Raw genomic sequence first — 27281 nt, forward strand, 5'->3', positions numbered from 1 at the left:
CATCATCACTTACCATCAGGCGAGATACAATAGAACTTCTTGATAAATTGCACAGATAGTTAATCTAAAATTGACACCTGCTTGACAGTTACTGCCAAAAGGGACAATGACAGCAAAATATAAATAAAAATATTGGAACACGGCAGCAAATGACCGCACATGTTATTATTTTATCGTAATTATTAGCGGTAAAAAGGCTTTACGAAAGTAAACAACATTCATTTTCTACTCCACTACAAATATTAAGAATGCCACCACCAGGTTTGTAACTTTTTTGTATGGAATGAAAGCCAAAAAGTACAGTATTGATTAAAAATTTACATATTTTGCATTTGATTCGTAAATGTAAATGCTCTTTTAAGAAATCGTTTCTTGTAATTAAACTGTTTGTTGTCCCCAGGAAAACATTACCGCGGAAATCGCAAAGGTTCTAATCAGACCCACACGCTAGCCTCTGTCGCGCGAGAGACGGCTACTTCTCTGCCGGCAGACAGCCCCGTGCTTGCGATATTCAAAGATGCTGCTCGCAAGTTAAATGAACGTCAGGACAGGCACGAGCGGCTCGTCAAACTCTCGCGTGACGTCACTATTGAAAGCAAAAGAATAATTTTCTTATTGCATTCTCCTATAACGTAAGTACATTATGTATGAACTACGCTAATGTATAAAATAGGAAAGCACTTTGGTTTATTAATAAGATTGTTGTATATCTTAGGTCTTATTTACATTATTTAACTAACTAATCAAACTTAGATTATTTTTCATTCAGAAAAGAATCATCTGAAAATACTCTTACTGAAGCCAAGGATCGTGTACAAAAACTGATCAATGGACCTATTAAGAGTATTGGCTTGGAGTTGGAGAACAGTCCAGCTCACTTACATGGCAGGGCTGTCACTGCCGGGTTCCAGGAATTCATAGAGGCAAGGACTTTGCTGTCTCTGATGGCTGAAAAAAGGATCATTACTTACCCAGAAGTGCAAAAGGAATTGGAGTATGATATCACAGATGATGACAATCAGAGGTCTCTAGTAACAATGTTACCCGAGTCTGATTACATGCTAGGTCTTGCTGATCTGACTGGAGAGCTGATGAGGAAGGCTATCAACAGCATATCCAGTGGAGACAGTGAGGAATGCTTCCAAGCTTGTCAAGTTGTCAGGCATTTGTATACTGGATACTTGGGTAAGACATCAAATGTATTATTTGCCTTCTAATATAAAAAAAGGTCCTGGAAATTAGCCCAGCCTTAAACTAATGTTGTAATCAAAAATCATGTGTACCAAAATTAAAGAGTAGCATTCTATTTATTAATATTGTAATTCAACATTATCAACAGCCAGAAGATGTTGACTATTGGACAAAGGTCTTCCCCTTCCTCCTCTACTTTTCCTATAGGATGATCTAATACTGATAGCTCAAAACTATAATTAAAATGCATGGTCTATCTAAAGGAAAAAAGCTGCTAAAAGTTAAGTGTATCCAATTTATTTCAGGCATAACAGGCAGTCGTCTCTTAGTCCGTAAGCTGCCGACAACTCGCGCCAACGTCAACAAAGTTGAGATGGCCGTGTATGCTCTTAAAGTGCGCGGCGGAGAGACGCCGGCACCACTACTGCTACCTGCCGCTCCTGCAGAGTGGGAGCCACCGATCAACTTATCCGACGATGAAGGATACTACTAGACTATGCTAGACATAGCACTAGTCTATAGACTGAATGAAAAGCCTGATTCAGATCTATTTAAGTAAAAAAGTATTAGAAACTTAATGCATAATTGTCATTAACATCCCACATTAGAAAATCTTTAATTAAGCTAGTGGTTCCATTTTAACGTCATTCACATTTTGTATCTTTAATGTTTTAAACTTTTCCAAAGCAATATGCCTGGTTGTCTGGCGTCTAGAGTTTAATTATTAGGATATAAGCTTCAATAGACAGTTCATTAATACACCTTTGGATTTTCATTCCCAATCCCAAATGAAGAAAACAAGGAAAGTTTCGTTGAAAAAATAACAAATTTTATTGAGGAAAAATAACACTTAACTAAAAATCTTGAGAGTAATCTCCACTGTCTGGTACATCACTGGGAGGTTGCCACTCATCGGATTCATCTGTTCCATACGGATCCGCTGCGTCTGAGTCAGAGTCGCCCCAACTTTGCCTATTTACAGTTTTCCGAGTCCTCTTTCCTACCACTATGAGATTATCAACAGGAGAGTCTTCATCACTTAAAGATACTCTCCTTTGCCTCCTTTTCCTTTGTTTACCTGGTTAAAATTATATCACTTATAAAAACAGTACATTTCTTCTCATAATATATAACATAATTAAAGTTTTATTTGTATAATTTTTGAAAGTCATTCATATTTCAAAACTCATAATCGTAATCGACGCTGTCCCCATCTGAATCTTCAGTTTCAAAATGGTCGTCGTAAAAGTTAACTGTGTGTGCATTTATGTAGTAGATGTTACCGTGACGTTCCACTCTTCGCATACCTGTTGGACGCAAAATAATTATGAATTAGTACAAACAGAAATCAAATTATAAACTTTGAGAGCCAAATAAAAAAAAATAGTAACAGAAGCGGATTATGCGATTGCGAGGGCCTCAGTAATTTATATTGTTGTGTTAGTTTTTCAAGACTGAGGTGGATTTAGATATATGGGAGCTCTCATTTGCGCCAGTCGGGCAGTAAATGTTATCAAAATCCTAAAATGATAAAAAGTTTGTGGACCTGGCGGATGTTGACGGGGCGCGGGGGGGCCAGTCCCCGCGGGGTGTGAGTGCAGCTGCCAGTGTCTGGGGTCGCGCCGCCTGCAGCCGCTGCCATAGGGACACGGTCCCTGGTCACCGGTGCCCCAGTCTGAGTCATTCGGGTGACAGAAGTCCACACGATGCTGAGGGTTGCGTCTACAAGAGGAACACAAGTTTTAAATCCGAATTAATTGAATATATGAATATTTTATTTTAGTCACAATTAGGTAGTTACTAATAATACTACAAACTAATTTCGAATACTATTATTTATGGCAATGAGGATAAACCTACTAAGATAAGCGACAATTGCACTTGATATGAACTAAAAATAAAGTTATTAAAACAGGAAACAATGATTTTTATACACTATTCTCATGGTATAGTAAGTACTTATTGTAGTCATGCCTGATCTGCAATACCGCATGTTGGTATGGGGTATGGGAAATGGGAGTAAACTTTATTAGATGATACAAGTTCAAACATAGGTACATTATGTAGATCTACAATCTGTAATAGAAGTGCTTTACCTATAACAATTGGCTCCATAAAAGCATCTCTCTCGTAACCGCACTGTAGGTTTTACAGGTGACGATGGTGCAGCATTATCACCACTTTGGTCATTATTTGAAGTGCCCTGGAACATTATTATATTACTTCAAGATAACAAATTATTTTAGTGATTAGATAATGTGTATAATAATCATGTCAAAGAATTTCAATTAACTGATGGGGCAACAATAAAAATATAGAGTTTACACTGCTACAATATTAATTAATACTTACAGGTTGAACATCGCTCGGACCTGCCGCATTTCCAGTGTCAGGGTCAACCTTTACATCCGAATTATCTGTGGGTTCATTTTTGACAGTGGTACTTTCTGTAGGCTCAACTTTTACAATAGTGCTGTCTGATGTCGCATCTGTGTTTTGTACCGTAGGCTCAACCTGAATATTGCTTGTGTCCATGGGTTCTGTTGTCACAGCACTACTGTCCACTGGCTCAGTTTTAACTTTCTTAACATCTACAGGACTAGTATCCATAGAAGTATTGTTCCGTTTAGTTGGAGTAATGGCACTGTCTACTAAAGGTACTTGTGGTGATAGTCCATTAGTGTCTGTATTGTTTGGTTCAGAAGTAATTTGGTTAGCTTGAGGGTCATCATCTTCACCTGGAATCAATTTTATTGTAATTAATTTTCTTTTTTTTACACAGTACATATCAGTTTTGATTATCCTGATTAACTTAACACTTTAATAAAAGGAATAATTAAGATATTTTTTAGTACTCAGATTGTATTATTGACTACCATATACTTACTTGTTGATGTGCGATCATTGTTATCTGCAGAAACTCCATTTGGTACAAGTACAGTATCATCTTCGTTACTTTCATTTGAATCTTCATCAGTTAACTTGTGCACTTCATACCAGAATACTTCTGGTAGCAGTCCGAACTTGTTACCATGACTGAGTTCTACGGAACAATCCTGTCTCAATATATGTATTTCTTTGCCATCTTTAATGTAGAAACATGGATTTTTGTGTAACTGAAAGTTTAATAATATTAATTTTAAATTATATAGCTATGAATGAATAAAAAAATACAGGAATTTTAATTTGCATACTGATTTTAGGGTGAGCTTATCTGTTGTCACTTCGAGCTGAGCATGGTTACGTGATATTCTTTTATCCTCATCAATCTGGAACAAAAAGAATAGAAGTTTATCAGTGGGCTGTCTAAATCATAGATTTATTATTTTACTTAACTATTTCATTATTATCTCAATATCCAGGAAATTGTCATAATATCCTTATATAATGTATATGTTATGTATAAAAAAATACTATCATTTGGTCAGTGAATATCCTTATGTTGGGGCGGAGTTTAGATACAGTAACACTTCATGACACAAGATATTAGTATTTTATAATAAAGGGAAAACCAATAACAAAATAGTTATGAATAATCAATGACTCATATGGAACAAACACGAAAAACATAAACGAGAAGAAATACATTGATAAGTAAGAAATTATCTTAAAAATAAATACTATACATACAAGCTCAAACTTGTTCGTAAAAGTTCAAGGTTTTCGGTTATCGGTATCTTTATGTTATTACATCTAAAACACTAAAATTAAAGGTATTTTATAAATTATCACATAAAATACGTATACCAAGCCGTAGATTTTATACCGATTGTGTGAATGGTAACGTATAAACTAGTAATTTCATTAAAAAACTTACTTTAAAGTGGCCCCGACCAATCGGAAATACACCAAACGGAAGTTTTATTTTCTGATTATCATCTGTATCAATCCGCACTACTTTGAAAATCATGGTAAAAGCCGAAGAACAACGAGTAGGACAGGTAATACTTAGTAGAATTAATTACAATTCACCAACTTTTAAACAATAACATAATCTTTCGCTATCGCTGATCACAAATCACAATGTCTGTTGATCTGTTGACGTTTTTGAATTGACATTGAGTCATAGTCGTTGACATAACTTTAGACATTTCATGTCACAATTTCACAATTTCACAAACAACATCTATATAGAACATCAAGACCGTAGACTGCAAGACCTTTATCCCTCGAAATAATAATTATAACTAGAAACCTGATTCAAGTAACAATATTTACTAAAAAAATGCATTTTGAATTGTAAATTTTCTATCATTGATATTTATCAAAATTATGTAAAACTGTAATGTTATTTTCATCCTGAGTATTGGTGAGTTAACTAAACGTAGTTTTCATAAATGTCAAAATTCTGAGAAGAAAATAATCGAAGTGTTTTACTCAGTTTTGTCGATATTAGCTTAACAAATTTCAAAATGATTAAAAATACAGTGACAGGGGCTCATAGGCCACTATCTGGTCAGTTATACAAATACACGAATGTTGTAAAAGGCTGGCAGCAGCGCTGGTTTGCAGTAGATCCCGAAACAGGAGTTTTATCTTATTATCTTTTCGATGGACCTGGAGATACTATTCAGCCTGGACAGCCAGCCAGGGGCGAGGTAAGACATTCCAGTGTTTACTGTACATGCATAAACTAACTTATTTTTACTACCTACTACGTTAAATACCCTACATAAAAAATGATAGTTCTAGTACCTAAGTATCCATGAACCAGATTTTATTTCAAGCATGACAATGTTAATCAATGTAGCAATATTTTGTACACAAATACAGGCTCAAGTTTTTGAAGTGAGTTTCTAAATTTTTTTACTTGGATGTTTCAAAACAAATAGTGTTCTGTAAAGATGTTGGTTTTTGCTAACAGGCACATTTAGCTGCTGCCGTGATATGTCCAAGTGATGAAGACTCCCGTACCTTCACCATCAACTGTGCTTCCGGAGATATGCTCAAGCTGAGGGCCACTGATGCTAGAGCTAGGCAGGAATGGGTCAATGGTCTGAGAGCTATTGCTGAAATCCACACTAAGGTAATGATTGTAAACTGAAAATGTTTTTAATAACTATTATAATAAAATTAATCTATTGAATCTTTGTATACCAGTCACTAGACATTTACTGCTGTTGTCAAAGACAAAGCAACTTGTATTCATATTATATCCAAAATACTAGTTAACTATGTAACATCTTAGATTAAAATTATTGTACTGGATCAAAAACCTATTTTAAGAAGCATGTATTATTTACCACTAATTGGTCTCTTGTGTCTTTCAGGCTATGGGTGCTAATCCTCCTCTGCAGCCCAGAGAGCAGCTGGCTGTGCATGATGCCATGGCTTCTGCTAGGAACCAGTTACAGGCAACAGAACTCAGGTAACTATACCATAATAGTTTAAAATAATTACTACCAACATAAGAAACACCCATGCAGACTGCCTAGCGGGGCTGTTACTGGGACTCCACATCGAGAAGCAGGAGTAGGAACAGGGTGGTTTTTAGTCAGTAAGACACTGACAATTCCTCTCTCCTCTCCCAAGGTGAAAGCAGTGACTGGATCATTTTCCCCCTCAAAAACAAACTTGGGTAGAACTATTGAAGAGTCAGATAAAAGTAATAAGTGTGGGAGAACCATACCTAAAGATAAATTAGGAACTTATAAAGACAAAAGAAAATATTGACAATCATTTCTTGCACTATGAAATGTGTTTTTTTAATTTCTCAGTGATGCAGCTCTGGCAAGATGCATAGAATCAGCCGACTCACCATTCCCACACACAGATCCTGACTTATTACTGTTAAAAGTAAGTAGCTGTATTAAAATAAGGCTTTACTAACTTCTTTTGTTGTTTTAAACCACTTGTGATAGCATTTATCAGTCAATGGCTTTGTGTTATTCTTGAATAACTTTTAGATTCTGATTTTGAAGATAAATATAAGCTGAAATCTATTTAATAATAAATATGATAGACAAAATTGCAAACCTATTTAGCTAAATAGTATTATTGTCATGTCTGCCAATAAGTAAGAATTTATTGAACATATTTGTTGTAGTGCATAAACTTTAAATGTACCACTATCCTCATCTATTGAATGTTAATTTTTTCAGGCTACCTCAGCTGCCAGCATGCAGTGCCTGCTCCAATGCCTTGGCATCCTCCACAGACAACAACAGTACACCACAGTGAGTGTCTCCAGCAAACACTCAGATGACCACCACTAGTACTGACTGCTGATACTATTGTTGATACACTGTGGGCTAATACATTCCATGTTCTGTGAAATGAAGGACTATGTGATAATTATGGTTGCTGACAAGTCTTCTTAATAGACAAGGCTTTAATTAAGATCTTATAGTAAAGTGTTGTAAGCTATGTGGGGTTTCATTCGTGTAATACTTCTGTACCCTTAGTAGAGCGCTCTGATTCGCCGGCTTGAATAAACCAAGCAATTAGAGCGCCGAACGCGCTCTCGTTTCGATTTCTTTAAACGTAAAGCAAACTTATACTAAGGGTACTGACTCATAAAACAGCTATTTAAGTTAGTATATTTATGGTAAAGTTAGCTGTAAATTGCAATACATGATGCACTATGTATTGTCCCACATTGTATGTTTAATTTATAGCTTAAAATAAAAAGACAAGCATTGTTGACATATCCTAATGTTTTCCTCATAGTTATTGTACTCCATTGGTGTTATGTAAATTGTAAATATATTTTATCTAATAAAAATAGTTGATATCTTTCTTAACTATTGTAATTTTAGATTTACACTTTGGTGTAAATTCAATTTTAATCCAAGAGATGTTTTATTATTTTATTTATAAATAGATATGGTTAATTTGTACCTACTTTTTAGGAAAACTTAGTAGTAGTGGCTACTAAATAAAAGTCTTCTCATCATACATAGGTTTGGTTTAAATTTATCCCATATTAATTGATAATTATATAGATGCTAGCCTATACACTGCATTTTAACACTCCGTGTACGTAACCCACGTCGCCAGTTGGCTGAATGTTTTTCTTTTATTATCATTATGCACCTACAATGTCAGCGTAACATTATTTATCACTCATACCGTTTTCTTAGCTGCTGTTCCTAAAAACACCGCAATGCAGCAGGCTTTACGAGTTATTCCTGGAATACAACTCGTTAAAAATTACTGGAACTCTGGCTTTGTGCCAACTTAAAATATTCCTAACTTGTGTAATATGTAAGGTCAGGGTGGCATATTCCGTCTATGGGGCGTAACCGTCTACTTGAAATAACGCTCCTTACAGTCGAGTTACAGCGTTTGTAATACGGTCGGTAAAACAACATTACTTTTAACTATAAATAAAATTCATCAGATTGGCGTTAGGCGCTATAAAAACGGGTAAAACAGTCTACAAAGTTTACTTACGTTTTTAAAGTGAAATGCAAGTGCCCTACGCTCCTGTATTTTTGAAGATAAGTTTAAAATTATGTTATTTACAGTGTCGAATGAATTCAATATATATAGTGTAGGGTCGTTTTTTATCTTCAGTGTATTTCTTTGCAAGATAACGCTACCAATGATCAGATTATTTAACGTAACAAATTTGTAACCTCGAAATGATTAAGTGCATAATTACGGCTATTTTGAATGGGGCAAAATCATCATACGACGAATTTGCCCCATTACAGAGATCGTAAATCTTTTTTGTGTGTAACATTTACAGAATAATTGCCACCACAATATTGTTTTAAAATACCATTTGATTTTGATAGGTTTTAAGTTTTTGATTGAATTAAAACGATTTGTGAATTAAAACGACCTTAACAAGACGATTACATATTTTTCTGTGTACGTTTATCTTAAGTTTAGTTTACTTCATCTGCGCCGTCTTCATCATTAATATGTTTATTTTACAAGAATATGTTACTTTGGGATGTTTTTAAATGTATATGTGTATATAAGTGTATACTCAAAAATCGAATCACCCAATGTTTTGTACTGTTGTATAAGGAGTAAAATCATAATTTTCGTAAATAGCGGTACTTATTTAACAAGTACCTATTTAACAAATGAGATGATAACGCTCCACTAAAATATGTTGACCACCCCTGTTGGCTTAAACATACCGAAATAGCCCCTAAAAATGATTTTTACGTATTTAACCAGAACGAGACGTTATTTTAAAGATTGTGAAACACAGAATTCATTGTCACTTACAGAAGTATATTACAAATACGTATTTTATTAAAACAATTAAAGATTTCAATAAATTCTTCGATTATGACGGATTTTTCCGATTTTAGAAGGGAAAATCCGTCTACTGCTCAAATTTTAAAAAACAGTTAATATCCTGGCACTGGCGACAATTTAATTAAAAAAGGTCCCGGCATTTCAAAGCTTAATAGATTCTCATTTCGATGAGACCATATCATTGATCATACATCAACACGTTCATCCGATACGGAGACTCAAATGTGAGTAAAAAAAAAACTATGCCGGCATTAGCCCCCTGACCGTACTCTATTTCCTATTATGGTAAAAAGGATGAGTTTTAATATCTAAAATCAATGTCTCATAGATTGTTTGTAGTCTTTTGTTCCAGTTTTTTATGTCAATTCGTGAAAACGAATCATTTTACAATTTACTAATCACGTTTTTGCGTTTATTTTTATAAATCAAAATGTGTGACCAAGAATTTAGAACCCAGCGCATCGACCCGCGCTATCCAAATCAAAATCAAACCAAGTAAGTCGGAACAAGTTATTGCCTTCATAAAATTAATTGGTAAAGTATTTTATCAAATTTCTTTCAAACTGATTTAATTTACGAGTGTACTAACATTACAGGGCCTGTTACGACAATTACTGCGACTTTTACAAGTGCCAAAGACTTCTAGGTGAGGCTGATGACTGCAGAATATTCAAGCGTTATTTCGAGACGATCTGCCCAAATTTTTGGATATCCCATTGGGACGAACTTAGAGAAAAAGGAGCATTCCCAGGTCCACTATAAAACGACATAATTGTTTTCTTGGAATAAAACACTTTAAATCTAATAAGATTCTTTGCTGCTTTATTCACAGTGAAAATAAATGCGCAACTTAGTTCTGCTTCAGGTAAGTGTATTATCTAATGGTGTACAAATGTGTGGCTTGCATGAAAAGAAAAAGTCAGAACATGATCTGTTGGGTTATTTGGTAAATGATAATACAAAATGGAATCAACACGTTTATTCCCTAAATCACATAATTGGGCCTAAGTAAAAATAAAACTCGCATAAATTAACAAGTCTGCGGCGACCAGTGGAATACTTTAAATCCTTCCAGCGAAGGTGCCCTCAGCACGTTGGGAGTCCCACTTCTCAACCCATTCATTGGGGCAGAGAGACTTGAAGCAGCGCTGGAAGTAGTAGCATGGCTCGTACTTCTCGCCACGTACCTTCTGGCAACGGTGGAAGTCCAGGTAGCTGGAGTAGCAGTACCTGTAAAATAAGATTTATTGTTGTGATAGGTAGCCAAACAAAATATGAATTAGTTTTGACATTTACCAACACCATACCTATAGTGGTTGAAATGTTAATGCCCTTGTTTACAAGTACCATGCGTGGGCAAAGTATTCAAGTGCTGATAGCATATCAACACTGGTATCAGATTAAAGTACGCATTTTAATGGGCCATTGATGCTCGGCGTTAAATTTTAGACAACCTTACTACTTAGCCAGAGATGCATTTGAAGACTTGTAGAGGTGATTTACCAATGTTTGTAAATATATAGGAATTATCGTACTTACAGTTGATAACAGTTGCGTGTACTGCAATGACTGTAGATGCACTTCTCTTTGACCAAATTTACGAAATTACAGACTATGTTTTTTACTTACACACAACAAAATTCAGTTGTACTGCACAAGAGGCCCTCAGAGAAAGTACTGGACACGCATCACAAAATAATCAAGCTTATGTTACCTTGTCTGGTTCTGGTTAGGGAACCGCGGGTCGAAAGGTGCGGTTTTGATGTCGGCGGGCGATTTGATCATCTCAGGCATGATGCTGCAACGAAACACAACCTAGTCATTGAAATAATTCTTTATTTGGAATATTTTTTATAATAAAAGTAAGATTAAATGGTATCTAGACATACTAATACAATAAACACTGTTATAGAGTAAAATAAAAATTGTTAATATATTGTAAAATACATTGCAGAGGTCACAATAAAAACCTTAATTCTAATCTAAAATTAGTAAGTTTATTTGACGAGAGGTCTTGTTTTCCTCTCTTCTTCACATGAAGTCTCTCTATATTTCTTCACTTCCTGCATGTACAGAGACCATGCATCCTTAGGGGCATTGTCTGTAGTTTGTTCATCTATAGCTTTAGCCTTTTTCACTAAACCAGTCTTTAGGACCCTCCCACCTCGACGCTTCCCAATAAAAGGCAATACCGGCTTTTTTATTTCAGGCTTTTTTTCTGGTTCAGCCTTTTTGGTCACCTCCTGCATCTTTTTGAACATTTCCAAGAAACTTCCATCATTCTTTATAGGAATTGGAACTGGCTTGGATTTTGAGGTTGAAGCTTGCATGACTTGATCAGGGATCAATAGTTCTGCAAAATTAGGTCCTTCAACCTCAGGAGGGTCACCATATTCAATATCATCAACAGTCGTTGATTCTACAGCACCAGGGGGAGGTTTCACTTCTTTGGGTGGAGTTTTAGCTTCTTTCACTTTATCCTTCTCTTCTTGTCTATTTCTATGCATTTTCCAGAAACGCTTTCTATCTGCCACTGTAAACTGACCGCGGCGCTCGTCATCTGTAGGCGTCCCAGAGCGACTACGTGAACTCTTAGATCTAGAACGAGATTTGGAACCTCTTGGGCTAACTGAACGATTTCCTTTCCCTCTTGACTTTGATCGGCGTTGCGAACTCGATCTTCTTTTGCTCTCTGAGCGTCGTTTAGAACGACTTTTCGATCGCGACTTTCTTTTTGTCTTCCTTCTTGATTTCGATGGTGACCGCCGCTGAGGGGTCGATGACCTTGACCTACTGAACGAGCGAGATCTAGAAAGGCGTGAGCTTCTAGAACGTGACCGTTTACGTTTCGATCGTCGCGGGGAGTGAGAAGGCGTCCGCGACGCCGATCTAGATCGCGATTTTGAACTTGATAACATTCTTCTGCTATAAGTTTTGGGTGGAGTCAAAGAACTGTCTCTTCCCTTTTGGGCTGGAGAAGGAGATCTTTCTTTGTATTTCTTATTAGTTTTTGGGGGTGGTGATGGTGTAAGTGAGGACCTTTTGGACTTTTTATGAGACACTTTGGAATCTTTCTTTAATTTTCGAGGTGGTGTTGAAACCTTTCTAGCTTTTTTGGAATGAGATTTAGATTCCTTATTTTTCTTTTCACCTTCTGGCGATGACCTGCTTAATCTATCATGACTTGGTGTTCTTTGTACTTCTGATCCATTTCGAGAGCTTGAAGAGCTCCTGTTTCTCGACAATGATTTGTCACGTCCATGAGCTTTGACAGATTTTTTCCTATAAGATCTGTCAGAACCAGAAGATTTGGACGAAACTGATTTCCTTTTCTTTTCTCTCTTCTTAGGTGAACGAGAGTAGGAGCGGGAGCTTGAACGTTCACTAGAAGAATACTTCTTGCGTTTTGTCGATTTGCTCCTGGACCTACGACGATGGCTATCTTCATAGCTGCTGTCCCGTTTCTTTGAATAGTCTCTCTCTCTCCTCTCATAAGGAGAAACACTTCTAGAGTTAGTACGATAAGATCTTCTGCGTTCATATCTATGGGAAGCATTAGGCGAACGACTTCTTTCGCGTTGTCGAGCAGGGTAATCATAGGCACTGTGCTGTTGCTGCTGCTGTGGTTGTTGATGCGGGTATGTCCTAGATTCAGGGTACTTTCCATAATAGGTGCCGTCAGCACGCTGATAATAGCTTGAGTCGTAATTGTAGCTGTAGCCAGGCGCATACGCCTGGTAGTCGTAGGGAGGCGCGCCGTACTGGCTGTAGCTTACTCCGGTCCAGGGGTCCGTGGTAGGCATGGCTCGTGGCGGGGCGGCGGGCGGGTAGCGCGGCGCGCCTGTGTAGTCTGCCTCAGCACCCGGCGGCCCGCCATCCCACGCGCCGCCCGCGCCTCCCGCACCGCGATACGAGGACATACTTATCAGAGTCCCCTCGCATAACCTGCAGCAGTTTGTAGGTGCGCACACACCTACAAACAGAACAACTTTTTGGTGTAGACAGCAGCTCTACATAAACTTCGCTCGAGAGACACCCTCGCGCATCGATTACATTTTTCATGTTTCGTTGATAAATAATTTTTAGACGAGAAACAACAAATTACGTAATCCGAAGACGGAGCACAAAATGCGCTGACAAAGCATGCGTTACATATACAGCTAACATGAAACAAGAGAAATATCTACAGAATACCTCGGTTACATGCTCACCTTTTTTCAAAATAGCTTTTCCTCAATATTTCAATTCAATAGAAAATGGCAGCGCACACATTCGCTACTCAATGCCCATAGACAATATCCTAAATAGAAATAGACTATAGAGTTTTAGTAACACTATAGATAAGAAATCGATAACAATCTGTTAGTTTTTGATACGCAACTTGAAGCCGCGCCAGCCGTACGTAAGTAGAATTATTTTTGTAACGTAATTATTGTTTTCATCGTTCTTTTCAGAATTTTCACGATTCATTGCACAATATTAAGTGCATTCAAAACATATTTATATCAATAAAATAACCACACAAGATAGAACAGTAATTTTTAGTAGTAGGTAGGCATGAGCAATTTTTTGATAAATATTCCAATATTCAAATGCATGAGCACTGAATATTTACTGGAGTATTCACTCAAAAAGGAAAAAAAATACAAAGAAACGGATAAAATTAGTCTATGGTTGTAAGGACTGTTGTTTAGCTGTCATACTGTCAACAAACAAAAATGTCAAAGTAGTATCAAAAGAGAACTGTCACGTCGCCGGCGCGCCAGTATTTTTACACCTGGAAACGTAATTAATTTTAGTGATTATTTGTTATTATCTTATTGCTAATCGGAGTTTGGTCGTCTCCTGTGATTTAATTGTTGTCCATGAGTAAATCTAAAGTGTCAGCAGAATGGAAGAAGCGTGTGAAGTCGGAGTACATGAGGCTCCGCCAAGTCAAGGTAGTTATGCTTAAACAAAGGTTTTACTATAGTGTAATGTTCTTATGTTTTTAAGAAATAAGATCATGATAATATAAATGTATTTGTAACTCTCGGTCGGGGGGTCGTCTCAGGGGCGGATTTCTTTATTATTTAATTTTTGTCGAGTTTTTTTCATCTTACTGATACAAGTCTTGGTCACAATCCTTAGTTAGGTCCTAGTCTAAATCAAATTCATCGATTTATTTTTATGGATAAGCTTAAAAGATTATAATAAGAATATTGTGTATTTAATTACCGAATTAATGTTGTTTACAGCGCTTCAAACGCGTAGACGAGGTGAAGGTGGCATGGGCCCGTAATCTCAGGATCATGTCCGAGTCCATAGAGGCTCAGGACTCGGAGAACAATGAGCGTGCTAGGAAACCGTTCTGGCCACCACCAGCTACATTACCCAACCATGAGAGCCTCATGAAGAGAGCTGAGGTCACTTACACTGATGGTAACTATTATATTTATTGTTGTACAGTAACTGTGTATTGTGTATTTAATTTAATCTTATGTAAGCTATTAGTTTGATATTAAATAGCTGTTAATAAATAATCATAATGTTTTTGATTTTACAGTTTCAATATAACATGATGTCAAAAGCGTCTGCATCCATATTAGATCAATATTAATACTTTAATAATTTCTCAACAGCCTCAGGAGTAGTAACAACCCAACAAGTTCCCATCCGTATAATAAACTCAGTGAATCCGATACCAACGATGTATACCTGGGCTCCTACGCAGAAGAACTTCATGGTGGAAGATGAGACAGTTCTTCACAACATCCCGTATATGGGAGACGAGGTCCTGGATCAGGACGGTACATTCATCGAGGAGCTCATAAAGAACTACGACGGGAAAGTGCATGGTACATCTGCTTAACATCATTATTCTTATGTTTGTGGACTGTGCCATTTTGTGCATGATTAGAATAGGAACACTGTGCATCCTTTTATGCATTTTTGTGTCTATGTAGCTAACTATATGTAACTAATCTTTAACTGTATCTCCATCTTCATATGATACATAATCATCTTGTTGTCTTAGATTGCATATGGTTTTCAAATGTGTGTTTCTCATTACCAACCTTTTTATTTGGGTCTTATAAAGCCTCCTAACTACAAAACAGAAGCTGTTTTCGACAAGAATAAAAGATCTGCATTGTAGATCTTGTATAAAAAAATGTACATTTATGTGCAATACAAGGAAATTCCATTCTATTAATTCAATCTGTCCATGTAACATCCATAGGATAAGTTATAGATTTATTTCAAAATTTAAAAGTACTTAGTTATTTCTGTATTACATATCCTATTGTAGTTAAATGAGGAAAGAGAATAGGGCCTGAAAGGTAGAATGTAATGTATTGTGAAGACAAGGGCTCTGTCCACAGACTGTCACACGAATTTAATACACATTGGTGTGTGGTGCACACATCTATGCTTTTAGATATAAAATATAGTAATGTAAGAGCTTCTCAACCATAGACATGTATCCTACATTTCTTAATTGATAAGAAAAGCCTGTAAATATGTCCCCTTTATGATAAAACTTATATATGACAAAACTTAGCAAAAATTCTCAAGGGAAACTATGTCTTATTTGTGCATGTCTCTGGTTTTGTATAAAAGTGCCGTTTTAAAATATGGTCGCAATTAGTATAGTGTACACCTCATAGGCCTTTGCACTCACACAGTCACGCTTGTCGTGCTTCACACCACATCTGCCACTAGATGATAGTAATGAGTCTTGACATGAATAAACCATTTAGACGAAATTTAGCTAAAGTCCAACTGCTAAGCGTTCTATGTGTAATAATGTCGATTCGTTGGACTGCGACAAACACATTGAGAATTATGAGATGAAAATGTACTTTTCTACATTGACATCCAAAATGTAGCATTTAATAAAACTATGTCATTATGTGCCAGTTTTCTGACAAAGTCAATAGAAAAATATGTTAGGTTGTTGCGATCCTAGCTCCTACACTTTCCTATAGTTATGTTTTTAGTCTCACTGTGAAGTACACATATTTCTAGTAAATTCCATATTTATACTGCGGATTTTTAAAATAATATTTTATCTTACATCGTCTAAACTTCATCCGCAGGGGACAAGGAAGGTGGTTTCATAGACGACCAGTTGTTTGTGGACCTGGTGCACGCGCTGATGGCATTCCAGACTAAGGAGGAAGTGGCGGAGGAGCGCAGGGACAGAGAGGCTCGGAACTCTAAGGAGGAGAAGGAGAAAGAGAAGGAAGTAAGTTGAGATCGTATTTATTATAACTACCTATATTCTAGTCGAGAAAAAAAAAATTACCTCTTGTTATTAATATTTTAAGCCTTTGTATCACAATCGGACCTACTTCCCAGTAGCCTCGTCTTTAGTGTAAAATTTCTTGTAAAGAATGTGGATATTTAACCCTCTACAGGTCATACTTCATAAATAATAAGATTCTGAAAATTTAATTAAAAAAAAAAGGAATTTTCGTCCAACTGTAGAAGTCAGCAGCAAAAACGAATAGATAAATATATATATATATACGATGTTGCAGGCTAAAGAAAAAGCAGCGTCTGAGCGGAAAGATAGGGAAGCTCGGAATTCCAAGGAAGATAAAGAGAAAGTAAGTATTCTTTATTATAATCAACTAAGTATTTAGTTAAAAAAATCATAAAGTTATGAATTGATTATCTTATTTACCTTTATTTCGCCCAGGCACACTCAAGTAAGGATAAACCAGAAGATCGTAAAGACAGGGAAGCTCGTCTCTCTAAAGAAGAAAAAGAGAAAGCAGTAAGTACAAACACATATTACTTTGTGCATGTAATCATTGAATAGGTATTAAGGAGCGGGAGAAAGCAAGAGTCAGCGGGACAGAGACGGAGAGAGAGATGGAAATGAAAGTAAGCTTAGACCCGTTATTGATACATGTATACTGAACAGGTACCAACAGTGATGCCCTTCCAGTCTAACGATGACTTAGCCGAGGAGCTTAAAGAGCCGGACACTCTGAAACCTACCGTGGAAGAGGTAGAGGTGAGATTTTATATTATTTTCAAGTTTTTATTGCTTTGAGTTTGACCTTCAAGGTGGATTAACCTAATAAAGTCGTAGCTGCTGGATGCAGGCTGCGTCTGGGAGTCATTGAGAGGCCTATGTTCGGCAGTGGATGTCTTATGGCTGATATGTTGATGATGATTGCTTCTAGGTCAAAGGCAGACAGGAAGGGAGTGTTGTTATTGCCTTACGGCTCCACTATATAAAACAATGATGTAATCGTTTCGTCTTTTTCTAGAAAGAAAAGGAGAAGGATAAGGAAAAAGAGAAAGAGAGTGAGAAAGCAGTGCTCAATGACAAGCAGTTCCCAATATTCACGATATTCCAAGCGATCAGCATACAGTTCCCTGATAAGGGGACTGCTCAAGAGTTGAGAGAGAAGTAAGTACCAGATTTTAATGAGCTCTGTCAATAGCGTAATACTTAGAAGTTTGATTTCAAATTTTTCGTTCGATTTTTTGTCCGTCTATAAGTTATGATAATAAGAGATTTCAACAAAAAAATCACAAGTCATGCTTTCTTCGAAATTAGTAAGAAAATTAACCGAAACTTACTGCCACACTCAGAGTCATTTAATGCTTACTTAAACTATTCTTTAGTAACGATTTTGTATGGAAAGCAATTGCTAAGGACTAGTTTAAGTAACCATTAAATGACTCTGAGTGCGCGAGTTAGTCTTCTACATTACTTCATAAAACCATAAGCGTAGTCATAACTACTCATCATTATCACAAACAAAAACAATCCTTGTCCCCAGGTACATAGAGCTGACATCCCGTAGCGACCCCAACGCTCTGCCTCCAGAATGCACTCCCAACATAGATGGTCCACTAGCGGAGTCAGTGTCGCGAGAACAAACGATGCACTCCTTCCATACACTCTTCTGTCGACGTTGCTTCAAATACGACTGCTTTTTGCACCGTAAGTAGACCTAAATATTATTCCCGAATGTAGCTATGTAGACAGATATTTTTCTTTTAATTTTATTCTTGGCCAGATTGATCAATTGATATTAAAGTAGTCGTTGATTTCTGTAAAGTCAATTATTTAAGACCCCCATGGTATAAAGCTACACTAGCGCCACTAGCGGCGACTAGAACAAATTACAAATAAAAAAAAATGTTACAATTTTATACAAAAGACTTCTTAAGAGCTTGATTTACCAAAGTATACCTTATATTCCAAAGAATAGAGTATATTTAGCTAAAAATACGTAATATATTAAGTATAAGTAGATATTATATTCTAGGGCTGACTAGTGTTTGTTGTTTGTTTGCGTGCAGGAGGTCAAACGGCAGGTAAGGCCGTACAGACAAACATTACCATCGATATTATTATTATTTACGCTATTCTACCTGTTCTGACCAATGGTTGTATTAAAAAAAATATTGTTGCAATCTGCTAGAGATGTATTTTTACACTACATTTTGATTTAAATCACAATTAATAAACAAACTTGTTATTACAAAAAAATATATCTCTAGCAAACCAAATCCAAAAACGTTATTTTGCGTCATTATGCCGGTCACTTATTATTTCTCATTTATTATAATTATACCTAAGGCAATTATGGCACATTTCCATGTCATTCAAATTTTTTTATCATAATTTTAGTGTCATCATCATATTAAAATAAATTCATCATAAACATCTCAACCCTATCTATTATTATAACATAACATATTTGAGCATCTATCATTCATGTAAATTATTTTACAATAGATATATTTCTACAATTTCCTCATAACATTTTAACTAAACAAACACGTAAACCATAAAGAAAGCATTATTCAATCTTGAATAGTATAACAATATGTCACACCTTTTCTTATTAAGGTGAATGTTCCGAGCTCTTCATGGCTCGTTTCCCGATAGATGGCGCTGAATTGAACATTTTCAGTTTTATGTTGTTTTGAGTGTCATTGGAACAATATTAAGTAACAGAAATAATAATGCGAAAATCAGGCATCCCACTTTATCGGAATTAGTCAAATTATCGCCTCAAAACCCATCCGATTTGCCATAAAAGCGAAATATTAATATCCAACTCTGTTTACAGTCATTTATACACACATAGACATAGCGCCTACTTTAAAATTAACCTTTCTTCAAAATTAACCACTAGATGGCGTGCATTTAAAAGTTAATAGGCTGGTACCTGTAGAAATTATGTCTTGGGGATTAGGAACTAAAGAACACCATCTGATGCTATTATGTTCTAAAAATAAAAGGTATAAGTAGTGTTATATTTAGGTACTAAATAGCATAAAACAAAGTCGTTTTCTCTGTCCCTATATCCATATGTATGCTTTCTACACTAAGGATTTTGATGCTGTTTCTTTTAATCGATAGAGTGATTCAAGAGGAAGGTTTATATGTATAATACATGTATATTATAGTAGGGAAACTGATAATTTTGCACCCGTGCGAAAACGGGGCGGGTCACTAGTTTGGGAATAAAATGAATGTCAAGAATGCAATGTAAGACAGTTTTATTTTATTATCTTATACATTATTTAATAGAATGTATATACTAACCTGCAATTATTACAAGTATTTATGTGACATGAATGCTTGATACGTGACTGATTATTAAAAAATAATCTCATTCAAAATAATAATTCATAAACAAGGCAACCAGAATAATAGATTGCAATCAAAGCGGAAAAATGTTTGAGAATATCTAAGCATCCATAATCACTATACTACATAAGGAAATAAAAAAGCAACAACTTTCCTTTTTGTTTTTCAGAAACCTTAAAATAGGTCAATGTATTCATATCACATTATGAACATTATGTTCATTACGACGAGTACACCATTTCAGTTTTCTGACATCAAAAAAAACATGACTGTAAACATTGATAATGTAGATTCTAAACACACTACTATAATAGTACAATAAAAAGACATTTGTCGTGTTGTTTTCGCTCATCCTTCCTCATTATTGCCTGGAAACTACCGCTACACAGCTGCTGCGAAAGAAAATTACTATAATTAGTATATTTTGTGTTTAACTTTTGATGTGGATGAAAACAATATCCCACAAGAAAAAAATATAATATAGATTGAAATCAATGGAAATCATAAAATAAAATAAAAAAAAATTGTGTACCTTTCATACCTAGGTATACATTTCGCATTTTTTAAAAATGTCTCAAAACTATTTCTGGCAGAATACATTCTTTAAAAAAGTGTATTAACTTTGGCATCATATTGCTGATAAAGTCATTATATTATCTCGACAAACTTCTATAACAGTCAAAGGTTCATTGACTGAAATAAAACATATGAAGTAGCATTTATCCATGTTACTGACACGCATTTGTCCTTGAACCTGAAATAGATTTAATATTATAGTAAGAAGATGCTAAAATAAATTATACAGTGAACATGCAATAGAATTTACTTGATAGTAATATTCATGCTTTTTATTCATAACTAGAACATTATTATCCAATGATAGAGCAAAATTGAAAGGAAATCGTTTTTCTTGGTATGGTCATGTGAAGAAGAGGGATGAAACGCTTATTACTAAAAGAGTTCTAAGTTTACATGTAGATGGCTCAACAACTGATGACTCTATACGTACTTGAAAACTAAAGTTTGTTTACAATGAAGCTGGCCACAACTTGAGTTATAATTTACAGGTTTACTATCTTGTCGTCCACATGTATCCAACTGAATGCGCTTTTCACTCGTTTTGACGATTTACGGGCGCCTGAATATTCGTGGCGTTGATACGCCAGCTTTCTCGTAGGACCCCGACATAGTAGGTACCTAGATGTAAACGGAATCCGAAATACACAAAAACTAATTATATAAGTACAAGACAATATTATGTTACTTTTATAAACTCAGTACCTATTCGCATAAAATTGAAACGAAATTATAACAAAACCAGATCAAATCGCTTATAATTGCAGCAAAATGTAGTCACATGTCATGAAAATTATTGCAAAGTAAATATCCATACCATAGATAAAACAGATTTTATTAAATACGTTCCGAAATTCAGAAAAATTATAGCAATAAAATTTTACTTACCCAAATTATGATATAACATCAATTGAAAAATCGCTGCAGAACAACCATAATAAAATCATAAAATGATATTATATAATTATACTCTATTTACTATAACATTAGAAATTTAAAGATACTTGTTTTACCGTCCGTTCAACTGATTTTGAGTGTTTCGGAACGCGCGGGATTCATGTAGCAGACGCAATATAATGTGACAAATAATACTAATGTTTGTCCGTCCAAAGTTATTTGTATTACTAATCTGAGAAAACAATATAATATCGATCGGTGATTTCTAATATGAGGATTTTAGTTTGTAATAGCCAGCTAAACTCACGGGCTGACTTGCTAATATTTATTAGTTGGTAGGTATTTTTATTTTGAAATAAAATTACTTACTTATAAACAACATATACTACAATACTTTGCAATAATCATATTAAATTGGAAAGAAATACATACAAGAAATATTACTTCGAATCAATGAATTTTCATTGATCAAAAACATACAAGAAATTCCGCGCGTAAAGCCTAGCGTAATGCTACGCAAACTCTTCGAAATGTATTTTATTTCAAGTCAACCATCTGATGGTACTAAATAAGTTTGGCAACGTGTCAAAGGTCATGTTCGACGGAACGGCAACATCGTATTTTGTCTACGAACGAATTTAAAAATTTTTATTGTTGCCAGTGACAATAATAATAACTAACGCTAACATTTTTTTCACACACGACCACAATGTTTTATATTTTCGTTTACGATAGTTAGTTTTAAATTATTGTAATGTTTTTTAATGAAAACTATTGTTATAAAATTAGTAATGATTCTTCAAATTTACATTATCGGGTGCACGCCATCTAGCGTTTAATATTATAACCTATCCAGACATTCCGATATGTTTGATTGTCAAATTGCACTAACACTAGTAAAAGAAATGCCAAATTTTTCACGGTTTTCAAGACTGTTTTTCTCCATATATAATGCGAATTATTTACCAAAAAGTTATATGCAGATTCTTGACCGTACAAAAGTGATAAAGTGATTAGTTTTGTGCAAAAAGTGTCTATGTACGGAGAGTATACCGTGAACGAAAAATGTATGAAAAGGCGATCGGAACATTCACCTTAAATACTTTGTAACTAATAAAAACTAAATACTTATAATAAAATTATAACCTAACATAACATACTTTTTATTGAATATCTCTTGCATAATTTATTTCTTTATCAAAATTTTGTTATTTCACACAATATATTATTTTAATTGGCTTATTTTCAAATCAGCAATATTATAAATTCATAATCATATTTACAACTACATTCAAAACGCTAATATATTTACTCAATAGAATAGTGACGTTGATACATTATTGGTATAACACAGGTCTGCAGGCATGTCACCCGGGGCCCAACTTGACAAAGAGGAAGGGGCCCGACCTGAAACCATTCTCTGAACCTTGCGGTTCCAGCTGCTATATGCTTTTGGTGAGATATTGTTACATTATCCTCTAAATCTAAGGATTATCTGTGAAATTAACTGTGGTGTTTCCGAACTGACAAGATGTCCAAATCTGTAAATGAATGAATGCGAATTTAAAGAAAAAAGCGCATTCGTTTTTAAAGGCCATTAATGCACTTGTGTCTGTAGGAGGCGCTAATCGCTTACCATCAGGTGATCCGTGTTTTCGTTTGGCACATTTTTGTAGGAATCCTATAAGAAAATGATCTCAAAAACTACTGAACACATTTTTACGCAATTTTCACCATGAATAGAGTGATTGTTTAGTAAAGGGAACTTGGAATGAATAAATATGCAATTATGTAATTGCGACTTTCCTCAATTCTAATTCCTTACCTATATTCTCACTGCGTATTATATTTGTGATACAGGAAGGCATGCGTGAGAAGCTAGCTCGCGAGAAGGCGGCGGGAGAGGAGGACAAAGGGAAGACGCACGCGATGGACTCGCCCAACGACGCATCCTCCGAGGATAGCAATGATAGTAACCGCTTCCAGAAAGGTAATCAATGGTTCATTGGTATTGATGTTGAAATAGTCCTGAGATTTTTTTCTTTGAGAAGGAAACTAGTAACAGATTTCAATGAAAGTCTCTGGATCGACGGAGGTGACCGAAAAAAAAATGATATGTAGTCTTATGTGCGGAAATAAATAATGTTTTGTTGTGTAATATTGCAGGTAGCAACAGTAACTCCAGTAACAGTAACTGGGGCAATGGCCAACTGAAGGCGCCCGGCGACGGGGCGGCTGAACCAGCGTACAATGCACTGGGTAAATAACATCATTTATATATTTGTAATACATGAGGCGAGTAAACCTTATTTACAGTGTAATATGGTCCATTTCAGGTCTGACAGTGGGCGACATAGACTCTGAGTGGACGGGGTCTGACCAGTCCCTGTTTAGAGCTCTGCATAAGGTGTTCCCCTCCAACTATTGCGCCATCGCTCAGGTCATGCTCTCCAAGACTTGTCAGCAGGTAAGGTGCACTTTGGTATACTAGCAATCAGCGTAGTCGTTTACCAGATAATCCCATAAAAAAATCTTTTTGATTCCTGACCATATTTTCCTGACATCTTTAGAAATCTTGAAATCTGTAACTACTTTTATTTGTCCCAGGTGTACACATACTGGATCAACACGGGTCAGGAAGAGTGTCGCGTGGAGGCCGAGCTGACCCCGCCGCGCAAGAAGAAGAAGAAGCATCGTCTCTGGTCCGTGCACTGCCGGAAGATACAACTCAAGAAGGACTCCGCCTCGCATCATGTGTAAGTACTACATCTATTTTTTATTACGTGTAAATGAGATAATTAACAAAAACGCTTTGTTGTCACCGAAAAACAAAACAAATGGTATAATGTCAAGGTATATTGGGTCAAAGTAACATTTAACCAATCTAGCAGAACTGATCTAGTAACATTTCACACATGTTCTTTATCCAACATATGTTTTTGTTTATGTGGTCTAGTGGTTAAATTTTGGCCAAAATGTAATGTATCATGAGCGAATTTCGTCCATCCATTCAATCCATTCACTACCGGACCTGAGGTTTTTTAAAACTACTGTTACCGTATACAAAATGTATAAGTATTGTGTTGCTTCCAGTTACAACTACACGCCCTGCGACCACCCCAACCAGCCGTGCGACAACATGTGTCCCTGTCTACAGTCGCAGAACTTCTGCGAGAAATTCTGCCAGTGCAGCAGCGATTGTAAGTATATATTGTATCATATTATAATACCTAAATAATCTTGTAGTTTTTGGTTTTGTTACCTAGTCTCAACCAAATGCGTACGAATTTGAAGTTTTTATATGACAGTATTAATCTGTTTCTGATTTACTTACTTAATTAAATAAGTATTCGCAGGCCAGAACCGTTTCCCGGGGTGTCGCTGCAAGGCGCAGTGCAACACGAAGCAGTGCCCGTGCTACCTGGGCGTGCGCGAGTGCGACCCCGACCTGTGCTCGGCGTGCGGGGCCGACGCGCCGCACCCCCACCACCACGAGCGCCCCGCCGCGCGCGCCCGCCCGCCACAGGTCTTCTGCAAGAACGTCTCCGTGCAGAGGTACAGCCCACTACTTTCAGTTTCTTATAATCATACAAAGAGGTAACGGTCAAAATTCTTTACCACCTTATCAAGAAAAATGTTGAAAACAATCAATCTAGACTTCCTGATGTTCAGTTCAGAATTTGTTGACATGATTTAGCCGATTTGGATACATAGATTAAGTTGAAGCCCGCAAAAGAAACAATAATCAAGCGAATATCAAAGCAGTGACAGTTTCTATTGTGACTGTGTTCTAACAGCACCAAAAAAACCAAATACTAAAAATATTCACAAAATAAACCAGCTTAAAGCAAATATTAGTTAAACTTACTTACTTAATAAAATTAATTTAACATTACAGAGGTCTCCACAAGCACCTGCTCCTGGCTCCGAGCGACGTGGCAGGGTGGGGCATATTCCTGAAGGACGCGGCGCACAAGAACGAGTTCATCTCCGAGTACTGTGGGGAGATCATCTCGCAGGACGAGGCCGACCGCCGCGGCAAGGTCTACGACAAGTACATGTGCTCGTTCCTCTTCAATCTCAACAATGGTAAGCTTTTACACAATGTATTTGAAGTACTTGATGTCTCTTCAGGTAACTATTAGGGACAGGACACAAAATCCAAACTAATTCATCAATTTTTTTTTATTTGTTATTCAATGAAAATATTTCATGCTTATGGCATGCTTGTCTCACCTTTATTACTTTATAATCACCTTATTGACTTGCTACATATGTAGTAACTATAATAGTATTAAACATTATTTATCAAATTCAAATTATCTCTATTGATGTAGTTATTAACATTATACATAACATAAATTACTTTTTATTTTTATTAATTAAAAAATACAAAGTGATTTTAAGTTTTGTTTAACAACAGGTTGTATTGTTGTAACAACAAGTACCATAACTAATTTAACTATTTTTTCACAGACTTCGTAGTAGACGCGACACGTAAAGGCAACAAGATTCGTTTCGCGAACCACTCCATCAATCCGAACTGCTACGCCAAGGTCATGATGGTGAACGGAGACCACCGCATCGGGATCTTCGCCAAGCGAGCCATACAACCTGGGGAGGAACTGTTCTTCGATTATAGGTCTGTGCTCATACAAAATTTTATTTCATATTTTTATATAATCAGTCATTAATTCATCTTCATCAAAATTATCAGCTACAAGAGTATACAATATTGGGATCTTTCAAAATGAGGGGTGATTGTATATAATTCAGGTCATTTCTTATGCATGCTACACACCATATATGTATTCTAAATCGTAAGTGCAGTTTAAACGGATGGTGTTTAGCTTCCATTGCTTTATTATGTAGTTTAATAAAGGTAATAACCCTCCTTCTGGCGCAGTCGGGTAAAAAATAAATACCTACTTAACATCTGTACATTATTGCATCATGCAGGTGAACATGTTTTTACCATGTAGTGATGCAATCTCAGAATTGATTATCCAATTGTATCTAATTATCTGATGTAATAAGTGACTTTATGGTGGTCATTAGGATATGCTCTTACTTTAGGTGCGAAGATTCTGTCCTTTCTAGAATTCTGTCTGAAAGTAAACTAGGCGGCCGGTGTTATGATAGTCGTAATAAAATATAATGTACAATTTCAGATATGGCCCCACCGAGCAATTGAAGTTCGTCGGCATCGAGAGGGAAATGGAATTCTTATGAGAACAATCCAAGCAGTTCTAGGACAGACATCACGCCGCGCCCAGTGTCCATGACACCTCACTGGACTCTCAGACACACGAGATTAGTGTCAGTGATGTCAAATAAACTGTTGTTATTAAGACATAGTTGTAAGATACTGTTTTACTCTAAGTACTGTGTAGGTACTATTGATTGGCGAATAATTAAGTTTAAAAATATGAACTGATTAATTAATTTCAATATTTTTTACAATAAAGGTTTTTTTAAATATTTTTGGCTTGTTTTAATTCTGTGCCTAATGAATGCGCTCCTGTTCCCCACTACTTGTATACAAAAAATAGTTCCATTATTTGTAACAAAATATGTCATAGTAATATTTGTTTCAAAGGACTAAGAAAAAAGTGAGTAGCAATAACATTCTTTAATCATATTTGAGTTTCAATGAAAATGTTCCAGGATCCCAGAGTAGTATAAAACGTCAGTAAACTAAGTCACAAGACACACACAATCCACTTCTTAGTATGTTATGGAGCCAAATATGTCAACTTCAGAAAAAATATTACATTTTTTTAATCAG

At 35.9% G+C, this 27281-nt stretch overlaps 6 protein-coding genes and 1 long non-coding RNA gene across 15 annotated transcripts; 4 read left to right on the forward strand and 3 right to left on the reverse strand.

The window, feature by feature from the left end:
- Positions 1 to 71: 71 nt before the first annotated feature.
- LOC118272920 (translin-associated protein X) lies at positions 72 to 1950 on the forward strand. Its single transcript, XM_035589649.2, has 4 exons — positions 72 to 261; positions 401 to 632; positions 770 to 1185; positions 1497 to 1950. The coding sequence occupies exons 1-4, from the start codon at positions 249 to 251 to the stop codon at positions 1682 to 1684; spliced, it is 849 nt and encodes a 282-aa protein (XP_035445542.2). The 5' UTR covers positions 72 to 248; the 3' UTR covers positions 1685 to 1950.
- Positions 1951 to 1998: 48 nt separating this feature from the next.
- On the reverse strand, positions 1999 to 5255 carry LOC118272917 (aprataxin and PNK-like factor). Of its 2 annotated transcripts, none has more exons than XM_035589644.2 (7): positions 5009 to 5255; positions 4386 to 4460; positions 4079 to 4307; positions 3544 to 3929; positions 3288 to 3394; positions 2738 to 2913; positions 1999 to 2269 (listed from the first exon to the last, which is right to left on the reverse strand). In XM_035589644.2, the coding sequence occupies exons 1-7, from the start codon at positions 5099 to 5101 to the stop codon at positions 2046 to 2048; spliced, it is 1290 nt and encodes a 429-aa protein (XP_035445537.2). In that variant the 5' UTR covers positions 5102 to 5255; the 3' UTR covers positions 1999 to 2045. The 2 variants fall into 2 exon arrangements, with proteins under 2 accessions (XP_035445537.2, XP_035445538.2); XM_035589645.2 differs by having other exon boundaries at positions 1999 to 2498; positions 5009 to 5253.
- Positions 5256 to 5510: 255 nt separating this feature from the next.
- LOC118272915 (oxysterol-binding protein-related protein 11) lies at positions 5511 to 8090 on the forward strand. Of its 2 annotated transcripts, none has more exons than XM_035589643.2 (5): positions 5511 to 5789; positions 6056 to 6217; positions 6462 to 6559; positions 6909 to 6987; positions 7293 to 8090. In XM_035589643.2, exons 1-5 carry the CDS (start codon positions 5604 to 5606, stop codon positions 7404 to 7406), a joined length of 639 nt encoding a protein of 212 aa, XP_035445536.1. In that variant the 5' UTR covers positions 5511 to 5603; the 3' UTR covers positions 7407 to 8090. The 2 variants fall into 2 exon arrangements, with proteins under 2 accessions (XP_035445536.1, XP_050563960.1); XM_050708003.1 differs by lacking the exon at positions 5511 to 5789 and adding an exon at positions 5886 to 5979.
- Positions 8091 to 9737: 1647 nt separating this feature from the next.
- Positions 9738 to 10221, forward strand: LOC118272914 (cytochrome c oxidase subunit 6B1). Its single transcript, XM_035589642.2, has 2 exons — positions 9738 to 9906; positions 10008 to 10221. Exons 1-2 carry the CDS (start codon positions 9842 to 9844, stop codon positions 10171 to 10173), a joined length of 231 nt encoding a protein of 76 aa, XP_035445535.1. The 5' UTR covers positions 9738 to 9841; the 3' UTR covers positions 10174 to 10221.
- A 154-nt stretch (positions 10222 to 10375) lies between these two features.
- On the reverse strand, positions 10376 to 13788 carry LOC118272913 (cytochrome c oxidase subunit 6B1). Of its 2 annotated transcripts, XM_035589641.2 has the most exons (3): positions 13623 to 13788; positions 11126 to 11209; positions 10376 to 10641 (listed from the first exon to the last, which is right to left on the reverse strand). In XM_035589641.2, the coding sequence occupies exons 2-3, from the start codon at positions 11203 to 11205 to the stop codon at positions 10473 to 10475; spliced, it is 249 nt and encodes an 82-aa protein (XP_035445534.1). In that variant the 5' UTR covers positions 11206 to 11209; positions 13623 to 13788; the 3' UTR covers positions 10376 to 10472. The 2 variants fall into 2 exon arrangements, with proteins under 2 accessions (XP_035445534.1, XP_035445533.2); XM_035589640.2 differs by lacking the exons at positions 10376 to 10641; positions 11126 to 11209 and adding an exon at positions 11230 to 13384 and having other exon boundaries at positions 13623 to 13759.
- Positions 13789 to 14132: 344 nt separating this feature from the next.
- On the forward strand, positions 14133 to 26976 carry LOC118272912 (histone-lysine N-methyltransferase E(z)). 3 transcript variants are annotated; one of them, XM_035589638.2, is made up of 19 exons: positions 14133 to 14351; positions 14649 to 14832; positions 15033 to 15248; positions 16491 to 16639; positions 16935 to 17003; positions 17096 to 17173; positions 17324 to 17416; positions 17676 to 17818; positions 18195 to 18358; positions 22848 to 22948; positions 23354 to 23483; positions 23660 to 23752; positions 23830 to 23960; positions 24101 to 24249; positions 24587 to 24693; positions 24850 to 25048; positions 25392 to 25582; positions 25970 to 26135; positions 26665 to 26976. In XM_035589638.2, the coding sequence occupies exons 1-19, from the start codon at positions 14277 to 14279 to the stop codon at positions 26723 to 26725; spliced, it is 2499 nt and encodes an 832-aa protein (XP_035445531.1). In that variant the 5' UTR covers positions 14133 to 14276; the 3' UTR covers positions 26726 to 26976. The 3 variants fall into 3 exon arrangements, with proteins under 3 accessions (XP_035445531.1, XP_050563952.1, XP_035445532.1); XM_050707995.1 differs by having other exon boundaries at positions 17324 to 17410; XM_035589639.2 differs by lacking the exon at positions 17324 to 17416.
- Positions 19913 to 21380, reverse strand: LOC118262742 (uncharacterized). Of its 4 annotated transcripts, none has more exons than XR_004782538.2 (3): positions 21030 to 21380; positions 20562 to 20774; positions 19913 to 20409 (listed from the first exon to the last, which is right to left on the reverse strand). It is a non-coding gene; the product is annotated as an uncharacterized LOC118262742 (long non-coding RNA). The 4 variants fall into 4 exon arrangements; XR_004782537.2 differs by having other exon boundaries at positions 19913 to 20412; XR_004782536.2 differs by having other exon boundaries at positions 20553 to 20774.
- Positions 26977 to 27281: the final 305 nt, after the last annotated feature.

The sequence above is a fragment of the Spodoptera frugiperda genome, chromosome 4 (assembly GCF_023101765.2).
Source record: "Spodoptera frugiperda isolate SF20-4 chromosome 4, AGI-APGP_CSIRO_Sfru_2.0, whole genome shotgun sequence".
Lineage (NCBI taxonomy): Eukaryota > Metazoa > Arthropoda > Insecta > Lepidoptera > Noctuidae > Spodoptera > Spodoptera frugiperda.